Below are 20,086 nucleotides of genomic sequence, written 5' to 3'. Positions count from 1 at the left end.
GAAAGATGACCTGGAACTTCTGATTCTCCTGCATCCACTTGAGTCCAACATTACAGCCATGTGCCATTATGCCCAATTTTACTCTATGGTAAGCATCACACCCAGGACTTCATGCATGCTGGGCAAGCACTCTACATTCTGAGCTGTACATCCCTAGTCGCTGCATTCTAGTTTTAAAGGAGGAAATCATTTATACAAGTCTCCTGTCTCCTAGCATGTATCAGTAACCAATGAGCATAACCAATCATTGCTGAGGTTAAGTTACTGATGGTGAGTGCAGGATTCTTTGGGCAGGAAGTGGTAAAACTCACCCTTTGCCAACACCCTCTTTCTGCTCTTTTGTTTAGATAGCCTTCCTGGTGGGATATCTCCATTGGTATTCAGGTCCCCCTGAAGTCAGCAGGGGACTCACTGTTGGCTGCCTTTCCCACTTAGTGGTCCTTCACTACTGCCTGGCTAAGTTTCAGACACACAGTACTGGGTACTTCTCAGGGAAAGTGTTGTTTATAGTTTCTTAAAGCTAAGACTATAAATAAGAAATAAAAGGAGAAGGGAATGGGGAGAAGAGAAGGAAACAAATTATAAATGGGGAAAGGTTAGAGGTATGTACTGTGGCAGAGAAATATCACAGAAATATCTGCAGAAAAAGAAGAGTGTAACACATGAGATACAGCAACTATTAAGTACAAACATGTAAATACATACATAATTAAAAAATGAAAATAGGAAATACAATAGAATATACTTTGCCATCAGCTTGTCTTTTTTCCTGGTGGGACCAAATGTGGTTTCTCCCACCATTCCCCTGGTTGTCTTATGCATTGGACTCTGAAGGCAAGAGAGCTGCTCCCCTTAGTAACTCAACTGGAAACTAGAGGCATTGTATGGAACTCCACTTTCTACAGGGATTCTCTAATCCAAGTCCCCAATCCTCTCCAGTTACAACACTGTTGCTGGTGTGTAGTGAGGGGCATCCCACTCTCCATTGGACTCATCAGTGCCTGAGGCCTTGATGGTTTATAGAGGCCTCAGTTCACTGCCCCAGCTGGATCACAACTGATTCGTGTTTATTTTTTCTTTCTTTTATTTTTGGCTTACTGCAAGTTCAGCACACTTCTTGAGTTCTGATGGGTAGGATGGTGCTTTATTAGACTTTCAGCTGGGGCATCCTGAAAGTCACTGCTTCAGGTTTCCTGGCCACACTTGTGACACACTGTCTCTACAGACAGCACAACTCTGGCCACCTCCATCCACAGTCCCAATCTCCTCTCAGGCCTGTGATTCTTTACACCCACGTCCAGGAGGGACTGTGACTGCCTGGTTACCTTGGTTGACTCCATTGCAGTTTGACCAGATATCAATGAGTAGGCACTCTTGTCTGCTTCTGCACAGAGGATTTCATGTGTCTCCTATAATCAGACTTTTATTTGGGTGGCCAGATCACAAGTAAAGGTGTGGAGACTTACTAATTATGAAAGCTTGACCCTAGCTTAGTCTTTTTCCCAACTTTTATAACTCAACCTGTTTATATTAATCTATGTTACCTCTCTGTACCATATGTCCAATTTCTTCACTATCTCACTGGTGTCTCTCCCATACCTAGATTCATCCCAAGTTCCTCTTTGCTGGGAAGTCCTGCCTATTCTCTCCCGCCTAGCAATTGGTAATTTAACTCTTTATTAAACCAAGCACAGTGACACATCTTCACACAGTGTAAACAAATATTCCACAACAGTTTCCCCTCAGCTTCTTTTTCCTTCAGCTCTTTCTGTCATATAAAGAGAGTCCAATTTTTTTTATCTTAACCCTTCTTTACTTGGTCACACAGAGGCAGCTTCTAATCCATCATCAATAGATATTTTTAAATACTATAAAGCAAACTCCTTGGAGTCTGTGTGATTATTTTTACATATCCATTGAAAGAAATGATTAAGGAACAAAATTAAACCACTTCTTAAATTTTTAATCTGTAATTTTTTTTTACATATCTAACCCTATTTTAGTATACTCAGAACAGAAAGTTGAAAGGAAGAGAAGAAGTAAAGAGATGAGGGAAGAATTTCTCAAGTGCTCACACAGATAAATGAGTCAGAATTTAGGAATCTTTGTTGTGGGATAATCTTTTTGTATGCTGTGAAGATTTTTCTCTGCCTAAGGTGCCTTCTGATTGACTTAATAAAGAGCTAAATGGCTGATAGCTAAGCAGGAGAGCATAGGAGGGACTTCCAGGGAGAGAGGGTAAATGCAGGATTAAACCAGCAAGACAAGGATTTGGACATACAGTATGGAGGAGAGGTAACAAGCCATATGAGAGAATGTAGATTAATATGAATGGGTTTATTTAAATTATAAGAGCTATTTGGGAATAAGCCAAGCTAAGGCCAAGAATTCATAAGAAGAAGTCTTCAGTTCATTATTTGGGAAATACCAGTCAAAAGAAAGCCCAGTTACACTTCTTAATGGTCCACAGTACCCCTGGACACCTGGCAGCCCAATACCCAGACCTTGTGGCTGTAAGAGACTAAACAGAGGCCAGGACCAGTTCTTCTGGACAGCAATCATGCCCACTCTCTGAGACCTTCAATCTCAGCTGTTTTCCTAGGGAGATGAGTTGCCTGTGACACAGGCAGTATTTCTTGCATCCTTGGTCTATAGTGTCTCCCGGGCTGAGATCTTCTAGTCTACACACAGGCACATGTTACAGGGCCAGGGTGAGGCTGCCAACATGACAGAAGAGAGCATCCTTAAAGGCAGTTTTCAGGGTCTCATCACCCCCTGAACAGCACAACACAGGAAAAGACAATGTCACTCTATAAAAAAGTTGGGATGGGCCCAAAGCAGAGTAAGGCCAGATGATGTGTGAAGGAAAAAAGAGAAAGTGTCTCCTGCTGCTTCCTGAACACCAAACCAAATGCTGAAGGACAAGATTCATGAGAGTCAGAATTTAGGAATCTCCCCCCCCATTCACATCTTTTATAAAACAGGAATGAATAATGGAAAATAATATTTTTATTCTGGAGAAAACAAATGCATCTAAAAAACTTCCTTCCAAGAAGGGGCAATAAAGAGACATAAGCATCATCATTTGTTGAAAGCACTCCCCAGAATCAGAATAACCCAAAGAAAGGGAAACAATTGGTTTTCAAAATCATCAGAGGCAATCATCAATTGTAGAAAGAAAACAATCACCCTTGACATTCTGGAAATGCTAGTTTTAGGTGAAGTCCTTGAAAAATAAATCATAATCAATGTTGCACCAAGTATAAAAGGATAAAACAAAAAGCAAAGAGGCTTGAAGAGTGTTGAAGGGAGCCCATGGCTCCATTTTCACAGATATAGCAGCTGATGTCCCCACAGAGGTCACACGAGGACAGCTTCACCTTGGTGTTATAGCTTCTCACTGCCTGTCTCCCTGTTTAAAGAGGCAGACACACCCGGGTTACATGTCTCCTTTATTGAGAATCAGTGGTTCTGCTAAGCATAAATGAACATTCTTCACACAGTTTATTTTTCTTTATCAGAAACAAATGAAATGCTCAAAAGGAGGCACAGATTACAAACAAATGCCAAAATACAATGTGTCCAGCCCAATCCATCTACAATCAGCCGGCCAGTGTTAAAAGACAGCAAATAGGCTGCAGCTGTGTATGGCAGCTGCAAACACTACTTCAACTCTAACTGGGGCAGGAAAATTTTTAAATTTTGAGTTCTTTGACCCTCTTATGAGTTTATTTGGGGATGATATTTTCTACACATGAGAACTCTTGGGATGTGTGTATCCTCAACCTTTACCATAGGATGATGGGAATTCATCTATACCTGTTGTTAGACAGGGGCAAACTATCAAACACCAGGTGCAATTCACAGCACAAACTGAGATTTTCAAACTACATAAATAACCTATCACAAAATAATAAATTCAACAAACAGAAACAGCTTCCTTTCAGTGTTTTAAAACACAGCATACTAGCTAATAACTACTCAATCTGGGGTACAATTTATAGCACAGATAATACTTTAAAAACTATGTAAGGTACATGTCACACTATAGAAATCTCACTGCAAATACAACATTCATTTTACAATTTTAATTAAATTCTATTTTTAATTTTTTTCATGATTTTCTAAAGATTGTTTTTCAACATTACAAATGTATCTTCAGATACTTTTTTTAAATGTAGGTTTATTTTTCTTGTCTTTCCCCTAATTTCGTTGTAAAATGGCCCCCTCATAAATAGTTTTCCACCAAAAAATGATAGCAAGGATCAATAGGTCCCCACAACACAGCCTATCCTTGACTTCAAGAAAAAGGCCTATGCCTGTGTTTACAAATATCCCATAAGACCCTAGATGTATACTCATCTACAGCAGCTGTATGAACAAGAGGGGCTGGCCTTTGTCCTAGCAGAGAGAACTAGCAGACCCATGTCTTTGTCTCGAATACTCTACCAAGCATTACTAAAACTGCAAGCTGGTTCTCAAGTGAAATTATCTGCAACTATCTGACACATGGTTATGTTTGCCCTTCTCACGCATTCCAATGTCTGTGAACACTGTGGCCACTCATTCAGAAAAAAAGTTTGACTATTAGAAACTCTAGCCAAGACTACACACTCACACAGCTTCACTCTGGGTGTAACTTTTCACAATTAATTGGAAGTCCACCAGGCCAGCTGACTACTTCCATGCTTTAGGTCATTCCTAGTTTATAAAATAAGATGTTGCCAGTCAAATCAAAGGTCAAATTATCATTCCAATCACTCATTTTTTTCTTGATACTAAAAATAATGTTACAATACACACGTTTTACCAAAACACTCAAGTTCCTGGTGAAGAAACAACTAACACACACAGCAACAATTCTGAGAGCTTGTATCTCTTCTGAAGAATGCCACATTCATGTCAGGGATCAGACAGTATGGAGGACTGGAAGGAAGCAAAACTTGGAAACCTAACATAACTAGACACTGTCTTTTTTTTTTTTTTTTTTAAGTTTGTAATTATGGCGTTAAAGCAAACCACTATGAGCAAAACATTACTTCTTAACATTCCTATGCTAAATGAAGCCATGTGAGCCTTACAAATTGTCAGCAGACTTCATCTACAGACAGCCTGCCTCCTGCCTCTCCTCCATCCACACTTTTCCCTCCCAACCAACTGCCCTACAAAACCATTCCAATGAGATGGTCACTTTCAATGAATAAATTGCCTGGTTTGACTTCTAAAGTCTCAAGAGCCCAGAGTCCACTTACTTGGTTCATAGTAATCCACTATAGATACGGAAGCATCTTGAGTTTTTGAAACTCTGAAGTTTCTCACAGCAGGAATATCAACACAAAACTTGGTTTCATTTACCTTGAAAAACACAAAAGATCAGAAGGAGTTGTCACATTATGGTCAACAGGAAAAGTCAGGGAGTTTTTCTTTCATTTTAGGAAGCAAATAGAATCTAGTACCTAGGGAGGTTTCTGCCTACCAGGTATTAGAGTTAAGAACATTTTTTTTAAACTAATCTTATTTAAATCCAAAACAATCCTTATAAGATAGGAATGCTTCTTAGTCCTATTTGGTCCCTAAAGGGATTGTTGAGATTTAGAATTATTTTGTAAACATCCAGCCTGTTCCCACGACAACCCAAATCCCTTTCTGGCAGTGCATCTCAATTCTAGCTAATGAGAGAGGCCTAACAGTGGTCAGCCCAAGGAGCATTCCAGATAGAACTCAAGTGAAGGGGTGCATGCCACAACTAATGAGGAATTACTACCTATTTATATATGTAATGACCCTAATTTAGTGCTGGTGAAATGCAAACTGGTCCAGCTATTATGGAAATCAGTGCGGATGTTTATATGTTTGTGTGTGCGTGTGCGTTCATACATGTGTGGGCATGCATTGTATGTGTGTGTATATATATATATGTATGTATGTATATGTATACACATATATATATGTATATACACATATATATATACATATACACATATATGTATATACACCACACACATGACCCCATGACAAAGATACTCTTGAGTATGTACTGAAAGAACTCTAAGTCAACAATACAGAGACACCTGCTAACCTACGTTTCTTCCTGCACTATTCATAACAACCAGGAATAAGGAAAATGTGTATTCTATATACACAATGGAAGGCCAGTTTAGCCATGAAGAAAATTAAATCATGGCATTTGCAAGAAAAGGGATGGAATTGGAAATTATTGTGTTAAACAAAACCAGACCCAGAATGATCAGTATATTTCATCTCATCTGCAGATCCTAATATTTACGCTTGAGAGAAGGAGGTGTAAGGCATTAAACTGGCAAGGAGGCTATAAAAAAGAGGGGGGAAATCCTAGTGTGAGGAGAAGGTAATGGAATTGATATGAAATGAAAACAGAGGGGGGGCTTCTGGGAGAACCTTTACCAGTAGCTTGTTTTATGAAGCATCTTAGTACTTACAGAATCTAAATAAAGGTTGAGTTTCCCACGATCATATTCCACTTTCTTTACCATCTCACTCAGAGGAATTGCATCTGAAGGTACAGTAAAGCCACTGAGAAGGTTAACCTCCATAAGGGCCATGCCACTCCTGTTTTGGCCCAAAAACCTACACCAAAGAGAGGAGTAACAACAAAAAATTTAAACAAGTGTTCTTTATATGAAAAATTAAAACTGTCATATTATTATTTTATTCTCTTTTTTAATATATTTTTTACATTCTAATCCCAGTTCCCCCTCCCTCCTCTCCTCCCACTCCCTCCTCCTCCCATCTGCTCCATGGAGAGGGCAAGGCCTCCCATAGGAAATCTGTCCCATCATCTAGTTGAAGAAGGACCAAGGTACCCCTCCACCCCCACACCCGTGTCTAGGCTGGGCAAGGTATCTCTCCATATAGAATGCACTCCGATAAGTCAGTTTGTACATTAGTATTAAGTCTTGGATCCACTGCCGGTCACACCATTGTCACCTATACTAAGGAAATCTAGTTGGGTCTTATGCAGGTTCCCCATTTGTCAGACCTGAGTTAGTGATCTCTCACTAGCTCGGGTCCCTTGATTCTGTGGGTTTCCCCACCATGGTCTTGGCTCCTTTGTTCATATTTTTGCTCCTCTCTCACTTTGATTATACTCCAGAAGTTTGGCCCATTGGTTAGTTGTAGATTTCTGCATCTGCTTCCATTTGTTTCTGGAACAGGGTTCAAGATTCTCTGGGGTTATGGATTGCAGGCTAGATAATTTTGCTTTCTTTCTGGTACCCACTTACGAAAGAGTACACACTATATCTTTCTGGTTTAGGATTGCCTCATTTAAGACTTTTTTTTTTTCTGGTTCTTCCCATTTGCCTGTGAATTTTAGGATGTCATTGTTTCTTACTACTAAGTAGTACTCCATTGTGTAAATATACCACATTTTCTTTATCCATTATTCAGTTGAAGGGACTCTAGGTTGTTTCCAAGATCTGGCTATTACAAATAATGTTGCTATGAACATAGTCGAGCAAATGTCCTTGTGGTATGAATGTGCCTCCTTCGGGTATATGTCCAATAGTGGTATTGCAGGGTCTTGAACAATACAGTTAGACCTCTTGTAGATTTTTTTTTTTCAAGAGGGTTTCTCTGTATTGCTTTGAAGCCTGTTCTGGCACTCGCTCTGTGCCGCAAACTCACAGAGATCTGAATGCCTCTGCCTCCAGAGTGCTGGGATTAAAGATGCCCAGCATTAAAACTACCACACACAAGTAAAATTCACTTTAGGAAATTTTAAAACAATGCATCCTAGTGGACGATGATAGCACACATATTTAACCACACCACTCAGGAGCATAGGCAGATGGATCTCTATGAGCTCGAAGACAGCATGGTCTACAGAGTGAGTTCCAGGACAGCCAGGTCTATTACAGAGAGAAACCCTGTCTTGGAAGGGAAAAGATGCATCTTTTTATTATAACTGTGGCAGTCTTACAACTTTCAGTGACAAATGGAATGACAGCTAACATGGTCTCTTAAATAGGATAAGGTGTCTGCAATGCAGCAAGCATGTGCTTGCATAGGCATTCAGTAGATTCTTGTGGTGTTTTGTACTGGTTCTTAACTAAGTATTTCCCAAAACATTGAAATTCTCTCAAAAGTTGGCAGCACCAACCTTCCCACCTTAAATCACTTGGCCACTCGGGGCAGACCCCAGCCTGAGACACAGAGAATACTCCACCACCATTTTATGAATGAATGAATGAACGAATGAATGAATGAATCAAAGAGGGCATACTATTACTGACTGAAAAGAACTATTCTAGTAAGGCCTAAATGAGATGCATGTAAAGATTTTGTTCAATGTCTGGCATATAGATGTGTGATACATATAGATTCCTCCTGTTGATAGTAAATAATAGCATGATGTTTTTATTATTAAATAGAGACCAAGTTAAGAAAGAATAATAGAGAAGAAAGGCACTATTGAAATGCTAATATCCCCAGCTTCTGGTCAAAATGCAAAAGAAGGGGAAAGGAATGGGGAAAACACATGGGACATTTCATCACAGTCAGACGATGAGATCCAAAGATAGAACAGGTAGTGGTGATAATGGGAAGACATGTTTCAAGCAATGGCTAAGAAAGCTGAGCACCTAGATCAACAACCAGAGATGACCTTCATGGAGTATCAAGGGCTTCCAGCCAAACAACCTGAGTTCAACCACAGTGCCTCAGGGTATTTGAAAAGAGCAGACAGCAGGTCCTCAATGCCAGTGCACTCAGACAGCTACTTCTCACTCAACACCAATCACTGCTGGGGTGAGAAGACAGACTGACAGAAGAGAAATTGTGAATCATCTTTATTCAAGAACTTTGTCAAAGTTGTTCTCAAAATTGCGTGCACAAGATGACCAAAAAGCTAGGGAGGACAACTTTGCATCTCTACCATGAGGTCAAAATGTCTACTGAAAGGACATCCTCAGGTCCTTTGGTTGTAGGCCAAATTTAGAACCACTTCTGCCAGCTTATGTTACCAGTACACAGTTACCCAAGACCAGAATCTTCTACACTCACTGAAGTGTTTTCACCATCTAAAACAACGATGTTTTTTTTTTTTTTTTTTGCTAGATTTGCATGCTGCTATAAATTTGGGAACAAAAGTATAAAAATTAAAGTCTGAACCCTAAATGAAATTACTCCAACAAAAAATAAACATTTGTAGCAATAGATGTGATCATATATTCAGATATTTTATAGTTTTCCTAAATTAGACTTGAGTTTTATTAGTTTTTATTTTTATCCCCACTCACTCCAGATTTATAGCAAGAGGTGTGTTTTCCTCACTAGGAGTGGGCCTCAAATACAATCATAAAGTGACAGTTATCCTCCAAATACTTGCACCATTATCACACCAATGAGCAAATCTTGCCTGTTGGTAACACACATGATCTACAGCAGGGTGAGACCACTGAGTTTTCTCCCTCTATAGGCTACACAGCACTTTCCAGCACAATGAACACTAGCCAGAAGGGAGAGAGCTTCCAGTTCATTCCACCTTGATGTCTCTATGTCCTGTAACCAATGTGGTGTCTTCATCAACAAGGTCTTTACCATCTGGTTCTGATGAGCAACCAAGAGCAATGGCAATAGCCTGCCTACTTTGGGCATCCTCTGAAACCTCTCCAGCCAACATCTCCTACAGAAGTATTCCACAACTGGTACTGGGTTCTTGTTTAAAAGTTTATGACTAGATGGCTCAGTTGGTAAAAATGTCTGCCACACAAGCTTGAAAACTGGAGTTCAAGCCATAGTTGGAAGAGCAGAATCAACTCCAGAAAGTTGTTCTCTGACTTCTTATGTACACCATGCCACACATATGTACACACAGACACATAAATAAACCTAGCAATAAGAAGTAAAAAATAAAATCTTAGGGGCTGCAGAGACAAGTAAGTGGTTGAAAGCAGTGGCTGTTCTTCCAGAGGACCTGGGTTCAATTTCCAGCACCCACAAAGTAGCTTACAACTGTCTGTAACTATTGTCAGGAGATCTGATACTCTCTTCTAACTTCCATGAGCATCAGGCACACATGTGGTATACAGGCATCATGCAGGCAAAACACTCATACATATGAAATAAATAGATAAATTTTAAAATAATAAAGTGCTACGCCAAGCATGGTTTGTATCTATAACTCTAACTAGGGACAACAAGGGAATAAAGAAAGGGCAAACACACAGGCAGAAAAGCTGGTGTCAGGTACGCTGTGCTTGCTCTGATGGAGCAATACCAACAACACAACCAGGAATCTCAGTTCTTGCATTATGGCTAGCCCAGGGGTATGGGTTAGCTCATCTTAGCAGAGGGCACAGTCATCTTGGAGGATGCTCATTTTTGCACACACTGCCAACATTTATACTTACAACAGAAGGAAACTTTGCCATCCCCCTAAGACTTCCTGACACTGCCCTCCAGGAAAGGCTTTGCCATTTCCAGGGGTTGAGGCATCAGGAGTTGACATGGCAGTGTCCATGTCCTATAATGTGTTCACTTGGGGCTTTCTCAGCTTCCCTCAGTAAAATAAAATAAAATAATTTTAAAGAATTTTTTCCACCCAAATTTGTTACAAATACAAAGAAAACTTAGCAAGCCTAAGAAGGGTTTAAACATGCTTACTGTGCATCTAGACTGCAGTCTGTGGGGTGGTAGTGGGTAGGATGAAGTCTCCTTAACTGATCTCATTTGATAACCATTCAAATTAAGCCTGAAGATCTCTTTTCTTGGAGGCGTTGTTAAGCAGGTACCTACCTTGTGCACACATTCAAATTCACATGATTGACATCATCTTCATCCTTCACGTCAATATCTAAATCAAAGGCTTCTTGGTTTTTGATAGATCTCCGTCTTCTAAAAGAACCTGGGCTTCTCACATTATAAATAACATTAAGCTACAATAAATTTAAAAATTAGCATAAGTGAAGTCATGGATTTTGGTGGAAAACTGACAACCACCACTTTATTAAGCCACTAAAATTCCTAACTACATTCTAAATTCTACCCACAGATAAGTGTAGCTTTCATGCCTCATCAAAAACAATAATTTTGAAAATTGAAATAATGTGATAAACTAACAGTAAGATGTTTGCTGTAGTTTAAATAGTAGGAAATTATTCTTTTAGTAATAAAGTCAATTAGATGTACAGTCTTCAAACATAAAAAAAAAAAATCCATCTAAGAAAGCATCATTATCCAATACTTTTATAAACCTTTGTCATTTTTATTGAGAAAACTCTTAGGCAATATTCAAAGTAAATGTCAGAACACTAGAGACAATGGTTATTGTTTGCTTTCTCAAGGAATGGAAGACATTCCCTTGAGAGAAAAAAGAAAGCTACAGACAACTTTCTTGAAAGCATTTACTGATGTATAATTAATCTACTAATTTCAAAGTTCTGCTACCCAAATGGAACCTCAGGAACTCCCAGTAAGACAAAACAAACTAAAACACCATCTGCCCAACTGTCGAGGATTTGTTTTCATCATAAAACATTTTTCAAAGATGAGAAGTGATCGATGTCATGTCACCTGAGTCTTCTTCAGCACACCTGTTGTGTCCATCTCTGATATGAGGTACATGGGAACACTGGAGTAGGGCAAGGACCAGCATCTGTCTCAAAGCCACATTGAATCTGAAGCTGTTTTCTAACATCTAAAGGCTGTATGGCATGCAATTGTTCCTTTAGGGACCAGTGTCATTAAACAAGATGACTAGGATCATCATCTATAAGTATTGGGGTTTATAGTTGGCTGATGGTAAAGCTGGACTAGCCACTCACAGAACTTCAAAAGAACTCATTCATCACTGCTTAGACTTGTGCCCACCCGAGCACTCTCTTTCTAGAGGATTTAAAATATTAACAAAGCCAATCTCAGTTCTCATTTCTGCGTGATTAATATTTTTATATTTCACCTTCTTCATGAGAAATGCCTACTGGTCCCTCTCATCTTCTGAACTTTGATACAGACACTTTCTAGTAAATATGCTGACCAGGAGGCCTGCATTTACCAGTGTCCTTCAAGCCTCAAACAACAATCTTTTGTTTCAATGATTTATCCACATGTCATTGATCAAAAATGTTTCTAAAAATGTGGTAATTCCAAAAAAATGTAATGATTTATGAATACTAAGTTCCCAATTTTTTCTAAAACATGATGCATAGTTACTTTTGGATTTACTTTTTGCATTGAATGGCAGTTTGGGAAATAAAAATAAAAATAAAAATAATGTTTAGTTTCATTTTAAATTGTAATTGTGTGTATACGTGTGCATGTGTGTTTACAAGTGTACAAGTGAGGTTGTGTGTGTGTGCATGTGTGTGTGTGTGGTCACATACACAGAGGCTAGAGGTGTGGGACCCTTCTGGAACTGGAGTTACAGGCAGTTGTGAGCACTTAACATTGGTGCTGGTAAATACTCCTTTAGAACAGCAGTATTTGACCTTAACCACTAAACCACTATCTACCTAGCTCATTAACATAATTTTAACTGTATTTCAAATACAACAAAAGTGTAGAAACCAGGCAAGGTGGCACATGCCAGAAATCCCAGCATCTGGAAGACTGAGGCGGAAGGATCATGTGAACCCACCCTGAACTATAATTTGAGTATATTACACTGTTTATATAGTAAGACCCATGTCTCAAAAGGGGGAAAGGGTTTCTTAACTGTTCACATAAATCACCCTGGAGGATTTCAAAAAGCAAGCAATCTCTAAGACATGTTTCTCAAGCAGATTGCCAATACAAGTAATTATTGTCTACTCACCAGCTAGTACCATTTCTAATACTACTTATTAAAGAAACATATCTTGCCTAAGTCACAGAAGCAAATCACTAAGAGTTCTATTTTATTTTTATAATATTCACTTATGTATTATAAGGGGGTATGCATGGCATGGCATTTGTGTGTAGGGCAAAGGACAAATTGATGCAGAGGTGTCCTCCTTCCACCATGAGGGTCCCAAGGATCAAACTCAGGCTTGACAGCAAGCACCTTTATTGAATGAGCCATATTGCCAGCCCTCATTCAGAATTTCACACAAGCCATCTAAGTTAAAGATTTATCAAAGAATTGTTACTAAAAGTCACATTTAACTGCAAAAGTAGACAATCATATATACATACCTGACAAATAGCAAACCCCAAACCTTGTGCAGCAATGTTAACTACAGTGGGCTCTAGAGCAGCAAGCTGAAGAAAAGCAAGAGAGAAAAAGTGAGGGAGGTGAGTTTTCCACACACAGATCCTTCTCAGTAGCTGTATCACCCCAGTATTGAATCCCAGCACTGTGTCATCCCAGTACTATATACCATGCTAGAAGCAGAGGTAGTCCTAGAGCATTCTGGGAGCTCTGCCTGGTCCCACATACCAAAGGCTCTGCGTCAACCAGATAACCTGGATGGTGTGCTCTCCAAGCTCTCTAAGCTCCCTCACCTCAAGCCTTTGGGAAAGCACTTAAATCCTCCTGACAAAACTGCCCTCCTCCTAATGGGATTGAAGCATGTCTCCCCTGACCTCCCTTAAGCAAGGCTGACTATGAACACAATGATACAGTGTGCCTAGTTATATTTGTGGTGATACCTTTGTCGCACAAAAAAAGCCTGTCAGGGAGTCAGAGAATGGACCTTGCCACTAGCTAACCATAGAGGTCTGGAGGTCTGTACAGACAGACAGGAAGTGACATAGCTGGGCAGAAATAGGATATAAGCAGGGAGAAACAGGAAACTGCTCTCTTCACTGCTGAGATGCTTAGGAGGTACGGAGTGCTGTCTGTGGCTAGCTCCTTCTGTCTCTCAGCCTTTCCCTCTATATCTCATTCCAACTTTTTAATATTTAGACCAATGAAGAACTCCTTTTACACATATTCTTTCTTTTCTGTGTCATTGCCCCTCTTTTTCATTTAGCTCTTAGCATAATCTTTCACTGCATTTTGAAGTAAGAATTCAAGTCGGGTGTGGTGGTATATGCCTGTCATCCCAGCACCAGGGAGGGAGAAGAACTCAGAGACTAACTCTACTACTGTCCAATGGCCCCTCAGACAGCTTTCTCATGTGTCAAGTGGAGGCACACTTAGCCTGAGGAATAAATGCAGTAACCTAGCTACTTCAGCCTAGCACAGTGTCTATGCAAACGTGGGACTCCATGCATGTCTGCCTTCCCAGTGCGAAAGTGTCCATATTTTTTTTTTCTGCCCATCATTTTTCCAATGTTCCCATCCCCTCCTCCCTTCAGAAAATTCAACCAAAAAGGGGACAACCTCTCTCCATTTCTCTATGGGGCTCTTAGAACAATTCCTTGTTGCGGTCAGAAGAAAAAAATTAAAGTAGTATTCCAGAATAAAGAACCATGTACACAGGGTTTTAAATGACCACCCCTGTCTGCACCTCTGCCGTGTGAAGTAGAAAGCGATTCTGTGTGTCAATCCGAAAGTGTACAGGTCTCTGTGCACTGGGCCCCGTGACAGTCACTTGGATATTTGTATCTTCCGTGTGCATTAGGGCTGAAAATTCAGAGAGGGCCTTCAAGGCCACAACAGTATCCTGTTGAGAGAAGAAAAATGATTGCTCATTTTTTAGAACTATCCAGCAAGATCTCCAAAGAAAACATTTGACAATAATTGGGAATCGCATGGGCATTTTTGCACCCTTGTGAGAAGAATGCTTCCTTGGTCTTCTGTGGGTCTGTTGCTGGGAGTATGTAAGAGGCTCAACAAACCACAGCACAGACTGAGCAACATGCTTAAGCCACTGTGTCAGTTACCACAGACACAAAATAGCTAATACCGATGTGGACCCAGTGTATTCAGTTTACATACATATGAAGCACAAATGAGAAAATCATTAAAATTAACATCTTAAACCTTTCATTTAATTCACTGAGCTTTTAATCTAAATGATTTTATGACTCTATGAAAAAGCAGCTATGTTCTTCATAGATTTATTTTTAATTTTTTTTTCAGAAAAAAAAAGCTATCATCTCTCACCTGAGTGGATGCAAAGCCTCCAAGACTATTTCTTTGCCTGCTGAGCCACCTCATGACTGGAATTCCCTCAGAAACATGGTGCTGCAGGTGTGAGAGCAGGGCATAAGCTGCCACCTCGATATCCAGGGAGCGTGGCTGCCAGGACTGAGAAAGTGTAGGTGCTGATGACAGCCAGAACTGTGTGTCTCCTAGGAGGAAAATATAACATACTGGGCAACTAACAAAAGCTTACATTTTACACCATTAAGTATTTCTGTACTAGTCCAGCTGTTTGACTAGCAAAAAGATTATATATATATATATATATGTATGTATGTATATGTAGATATATATGTATATATCATATATGCAAGCATATGCAGATATAAGCATATATAAACATAGTTTTAAACTATTACACTTGTTGCTTGTATTTGGACATGTTTTGAGTAAAATATTTTTCCAAGGGAAATATCATATGTTTGGTGCAAGACTAACAGTTATAAATAATATATATATATATATATACATATATATATATATATATATATTTCTCTCCCACAAATAGTTTAAGGCACTTGGGAAAGAATCCTGTTCCAAGAATCTATCAGTAACCAGCTCTTATGTTCTGTGAAACCTCTCCATTTGTTTGTTTGTTTGTTTGTTTTCATCTTCTCAAGTGTATGGTATAAATTCAAAATCCAAACCCCAAGAAAAACTGAGCAACCCCAGCCAGGTCAACAACCTTCCTGAAATAATCCTGCTCTAGCTCAATAGACCATCCTGGGTGGAGGCCCTCTGCTTGCTCTCATCTACAAAGACTGATGTGGTTACATTGCAGGAAATGTGGGATAGGGATAGCAGCCCAGCACAGAACAAATGCCAAGGCCCACTTCAGCCTCTGTGAAACAGGCATTCACTCATCAATCCTGCAATAAGTCATGAGGATTAAACCTAAATTATCAATATTAGTATTTCTACAGCCATTTTTGAGAATTGGTTGGTGTGTGTGTGTATGTGTGTGCCTGTGTCTGTGTGTGTGTGCCCATAGAGGCCAGAAAAGGGCACTGGTTCCCTTAGAGCTGGCCTTTGTAAGCTGCTCAGCTTGGGTGCTGAGATGGAAACTCCAGTCCTCATGACAGAGAAGCATCTCTCCAGCCCCATTTCACCACATTTTGAATGAACAGAACAACTCAGCAGCAACTCACCCTAAGACACACTTTGACCTCTGAGCGCTTTATAAGGGACTTTTGGAGAAATAACATCAGAAACTCAAAGAGTAACCAACTCAAGGGGGGAATCAAGGAAGAAACTGTCTAAAAGAAAATACCTGGTTTCTGACAGCTCACAATTAATTCCAGTTCCAGGGAATACACTGTCCTCTTCTGGCTCCTGTGGGTACTGCATGCACCCAGTGCACAGACATACATGCAGGCAAAACACCCATACAAGATAGATGGAATGGGATGGGAGGGGTGTCGGGGGGGCATAGGAGGGAGTGAAGGAGAGGGAACTGTGGTCGATATGTAAAATAAGAAAAAACAATAAATATATATTTTTTAAAAAGATAGATAGGTAGGTAGGTAGATACAGACAACAAATAAAATGTCCAAGTCTGATGTCTGAAGTTCCTGGAACATTCCCATCCCTTCCTGGTGTTATTCTGCACTGTTTTTCATCACATCCTAAAGATGCAAATGTCATCAGTGTCATACTTAGCATACAAGCTTTTTCACATCTATTGCATGAAGCCCAACCTTCTTCTCAGGCTCAGGCGGGTCCCAGGCATACCTTCCTTTTCAGCTTGGTGAGTCAGCATGTACAAAGCATCCTCTGCTTTAGGACTCCCCACTGAAGACAAGGCATAGGTTATAAGTGCTAAAGTGTAATTGTCTGTAATTCCTCTGTTCAATTCAGACTCCAAAAACTTGATGGAGGGTTGTACATCAATACCAGGCTTGGAAGAAAAATATACATATTTTACTACTCCTCATATGTAAATAAAAAGTACATTGAAACAGTCCCTCAAATAAAGACTCCAGGACTGTTAAGTGTTTGATCTCATTGTTTGCAATGTGAATCAACGATGTTCATTGACATTTAAGCATCTGCCATATATTCTGAAAGTAACAGGACTGTTCATTTGCTATAGTTAAGTAGATGCTATTCTTGAAAGGGAATTAAAAAAAAAAAAAAAAACTTCTGCAAACGTTTTATCTTGCTGAGTACTATAAACCCAAATAGCAAAAGGAAATACAGCTTCAGAAATATGCTTCTTACACATATTACTAGGCATTGAATCTCTAACCTCACAGAAAGGTTTGCCTTCCACTGGCCTGGTACTAAACTAGGAAAGTAGTCAGAACTTCATAAAGAGAAAGGCTCCTGATGTTGAGAATTGGGGTCCAATAAGCATAAGGCATCAAACAGCCAGAGAGCTCTGAGGCAACATTATGACTATCAAAATCTCCCCATGCACATTCGTTCTTATTCACACACCTGCACCCCTTCCTTCCACAAGCTTTCAGAAATCAGCAGGTTCCACCCAAATAACAGACACAGCAATTACCCCCTAAAAGTTTAAAGGTCTAAACAAAGGGGGAAAAAACATTCAAAATGGCTGAGAACATAGCTCAGCAGGGTGCTTGCCTCCTATAAGAACACCCTGGACTCAGTCTTTAGCACTGTAAAAGAAAACAAAAAACCCTTCACCTCTACTTGCTAGGACACATTCCCAAATTCTAAAGTGCATACTTTCTCCTAACAATGAACTATTACTGATTTCTATTACCAGTAGCAAGCACAATGCATATATATACTTAAAACCCTTGAAGATTCCCCTAAATTTACTCTGAAAGCTTGGGTTAATATTTTTCTCCAGATTTTGAAATGTAAAGCACAGGGCTATGCAAATACAGACTTCAAATGCAATGTAAAATTGCAAAATACTTTCCATTCCAAGACACACATTTAACCCAACAACATCTACTCTCCTGGGGTTTGCAGAAGATTACTACCTGGTATTTTCTGTAGCCCAGGAGAGAAGTCACAATATAGGCTGTAAGTGTTACAGGGCTTTTATTGCCTCCTTGGAGTTCACTGTGGATGACTCTTCCTGGCTCCCAAAATTCACCATTGGATTTCTGATGTTCTTTGAGCCAATTATATGTTCTCTGTAACACATTCTGATCAATATCTATATAGAAGTCAGCTTCCATGAAACATCTTAAAACAAACGCTGACAGCCTTGGAGAAGAAAGGGGAAAGCACATAAAACACATTTAAGTCCTGGAATTTATGCTGAGCTTGTAAAACAAAAACACCTCATGCCTTCAGAAAATTCACCAGACAGAACATCTCAAAGGACAATACGGAAGACAGCAAAGAGACACTGTGAAAATCTTGTCTTAGCAGGTGGACCTGGTTCTCATTTAAACATAGCTCAAAAATATCAGATCAATTCATAAAACATCCCATTTGGAAATCAATTTAGGAATCATCTAATTGTTATTTGAAAAAATATTTTGTCCCAGTATTTTACAGGCTGAGAATCCAACCTTCCATGACAGTTACAATGCCTACAATACACACTTCTGACTGCTCTAGGCATGCACCAAAAAAACTTCATACATCTTTAGCCCAAAGCAAACTTCAGTACTTTAAGTGAGAGAAAGGGGTTGTTTTCAGAACTGTGGGACTGTAGCCTAAGGGTTAAATTGGCCTGATCCACATGTGTGGCTACCACCTGCCACCAATACCTAGGAATGGTATACATATGCATGTGGGTGTGAGTGCATGTTGGCACCTTTGTGAATAGGGAGGTGGACATGTGTGTGCCTGTGTAAGAAGCCCAAAGTCAACATTGGATGTCTTTCCTCATTCACTCATCTTTACTTTTTGAGGCAGGGTATCTCACTGAAGATAAAGTTTACCAATTGCTCCAAACTGGATGGCCAATGAGCTTCAGGGACCTGCTTGTCTCCACACACCCCCAATCCCTTCCACCCAAGTCTGGGGTAATAGGCACATGTTACCCATGCTCAGCTTTTTACATGGGTTCTAGAATCCAAACTCAGTTCTCATGCTTACATGATAGGGAAGTATGCCACCTCCCTAGCCCTGTAAATGATGTTTAACAAGAGAAAGAAAAGAAGTGAAAATGAAAAGAGTAGAAGCAAGGGATATAAAGAGGAAGAGAAGAATCATATATGTATATACATGGACATAGGTGAGATAGGCTCTCAGTCTATAGCCTATGTTAACCTCAGTCCCCCACCCATACATCAAAAGGGCTAGAATTACAAGCACAAGCTACTGTGCCCAATAAGAAGAGCATAGTAACATGCCAACAACACCAAGTGACACATAAAGAGACCCGTATACAGACAGATGTCCTGATTCCCAGACAAGGGAAAACTCAAAGTTATCTGTTGTCACAGCTTAGCATGATGACATGCTCAATAGCATCTGGGTCTCTCCCACTGCAGGCTGATGGAGGAGACTTCCTGAGCCCTGGTGGTCAGCCATAGCAGACAGAACAAGGAGTTAGGTAAACTATCCCAAATCAACCACAGCATTCCATGCAGGAGGACACCCATGGTAGTCCTTACTTAGATCCATCATTATTTCTTTTTCAAGAAATATATTAAAAACAAAACCACACAGAGTGTTTTAAGAAGGCTCTCAAGCTAATAAATCTAATATGGCAAGACCAATGTCAAAACAGAACTTTTTCTTGTCATCTGTACTGTCAGCTTAAAAGATTTTTGGCACTGCTTTTTACTAAAAAAAAAAAAAAAAAAAAAAGCCAGGGGATGGGGCAGCAGAGCATGCCTTTAATCCTAGCACTCAATAGGCAGAAGCAGATGGAGGCCAATCTGGTCTATAGAGGGAGTGCCAGGACAGGCTCCAAAGCTTCACAGAGAAACCCTGTCTAGGAAAAAAACAAAAAACAAACAAAAAAAAAAAAAAAAGAAAAGAAAAAGAAAAAATGAAAAGCACTTGACTTACAAATGCTTTATATATATATATATATATATATATATATATATATATATGAAACCTCTTTTAAAGGCAGCTTTGTAACAAGCACCTGCA

General features: G+C 39.7%; 1 protein-coding gene across 1 annotated transcript in view; it reads right to left on the bottom strand.

The window, feature by feature from the left end:
- Positions 1-3,197: 3,197 nt before the first annotated feature.
- Positions 3,198-20,086, bottom strand: part of Cd109 (CD109 molecule) — a 90,934-nt gene continuing 74,045 nt past the window's right edge. The window contains exons 25-33 of the mRNA XM_051178907.1: positions 18,007-18,235; positions 16,781-16,946; positions 15,011-15,198; positions 14,412-14,567; positions 13,153-13,218; positions 10,777-10,916; positions 6,459-6,606; positions 5,253-5,355; positions 3,198-3,412 (exon numbers count right to left, since the gene is read on the bottom strand). Coding sequence (XP_051034864.1) covers positions 3,246-3,412; positions 5,253-5,355; positions 6,459-6,606; positions 10,777-10,916; positions 13,153-13,218; positions 14,412-14,567; positions 15,011-15,198; positions 16,781-16,946; positions 18,007-18,235 — 1,363 coding nt within the window. The 3' untranslated portion in view covers positions 3,198-3,245. The remainder of the gene's footprint in view (positions 3,413-5,252; positions 5,356-6,458; positions 6,607-10,776; positions 10,917-13,152; positions 13,219-14,411; positions 14,568-15,010; positions 15,199-16,780; positions 16,947-18,006; positions 18,236-20,086) is intronic.

Source organism: Phodopus roborovskii, unplaced genomic scaffold (genome assembly GCF_943737965.1).
Source record: "Phodopus roborovskii unplaced genomic scaffold, PHOROB, whole genome shotgun sequence".
Lineage (NCBI taxonomy): Eukaryota > Metazoa > Chordata > Mammalia > Rodentia > Cricetidae > Phodopus > Phodopus roborovskii.
Note: the sequence above shows the minus strand (reverse complement) of the source record. Positions and strands in the feature narration are given on the sequence as shown.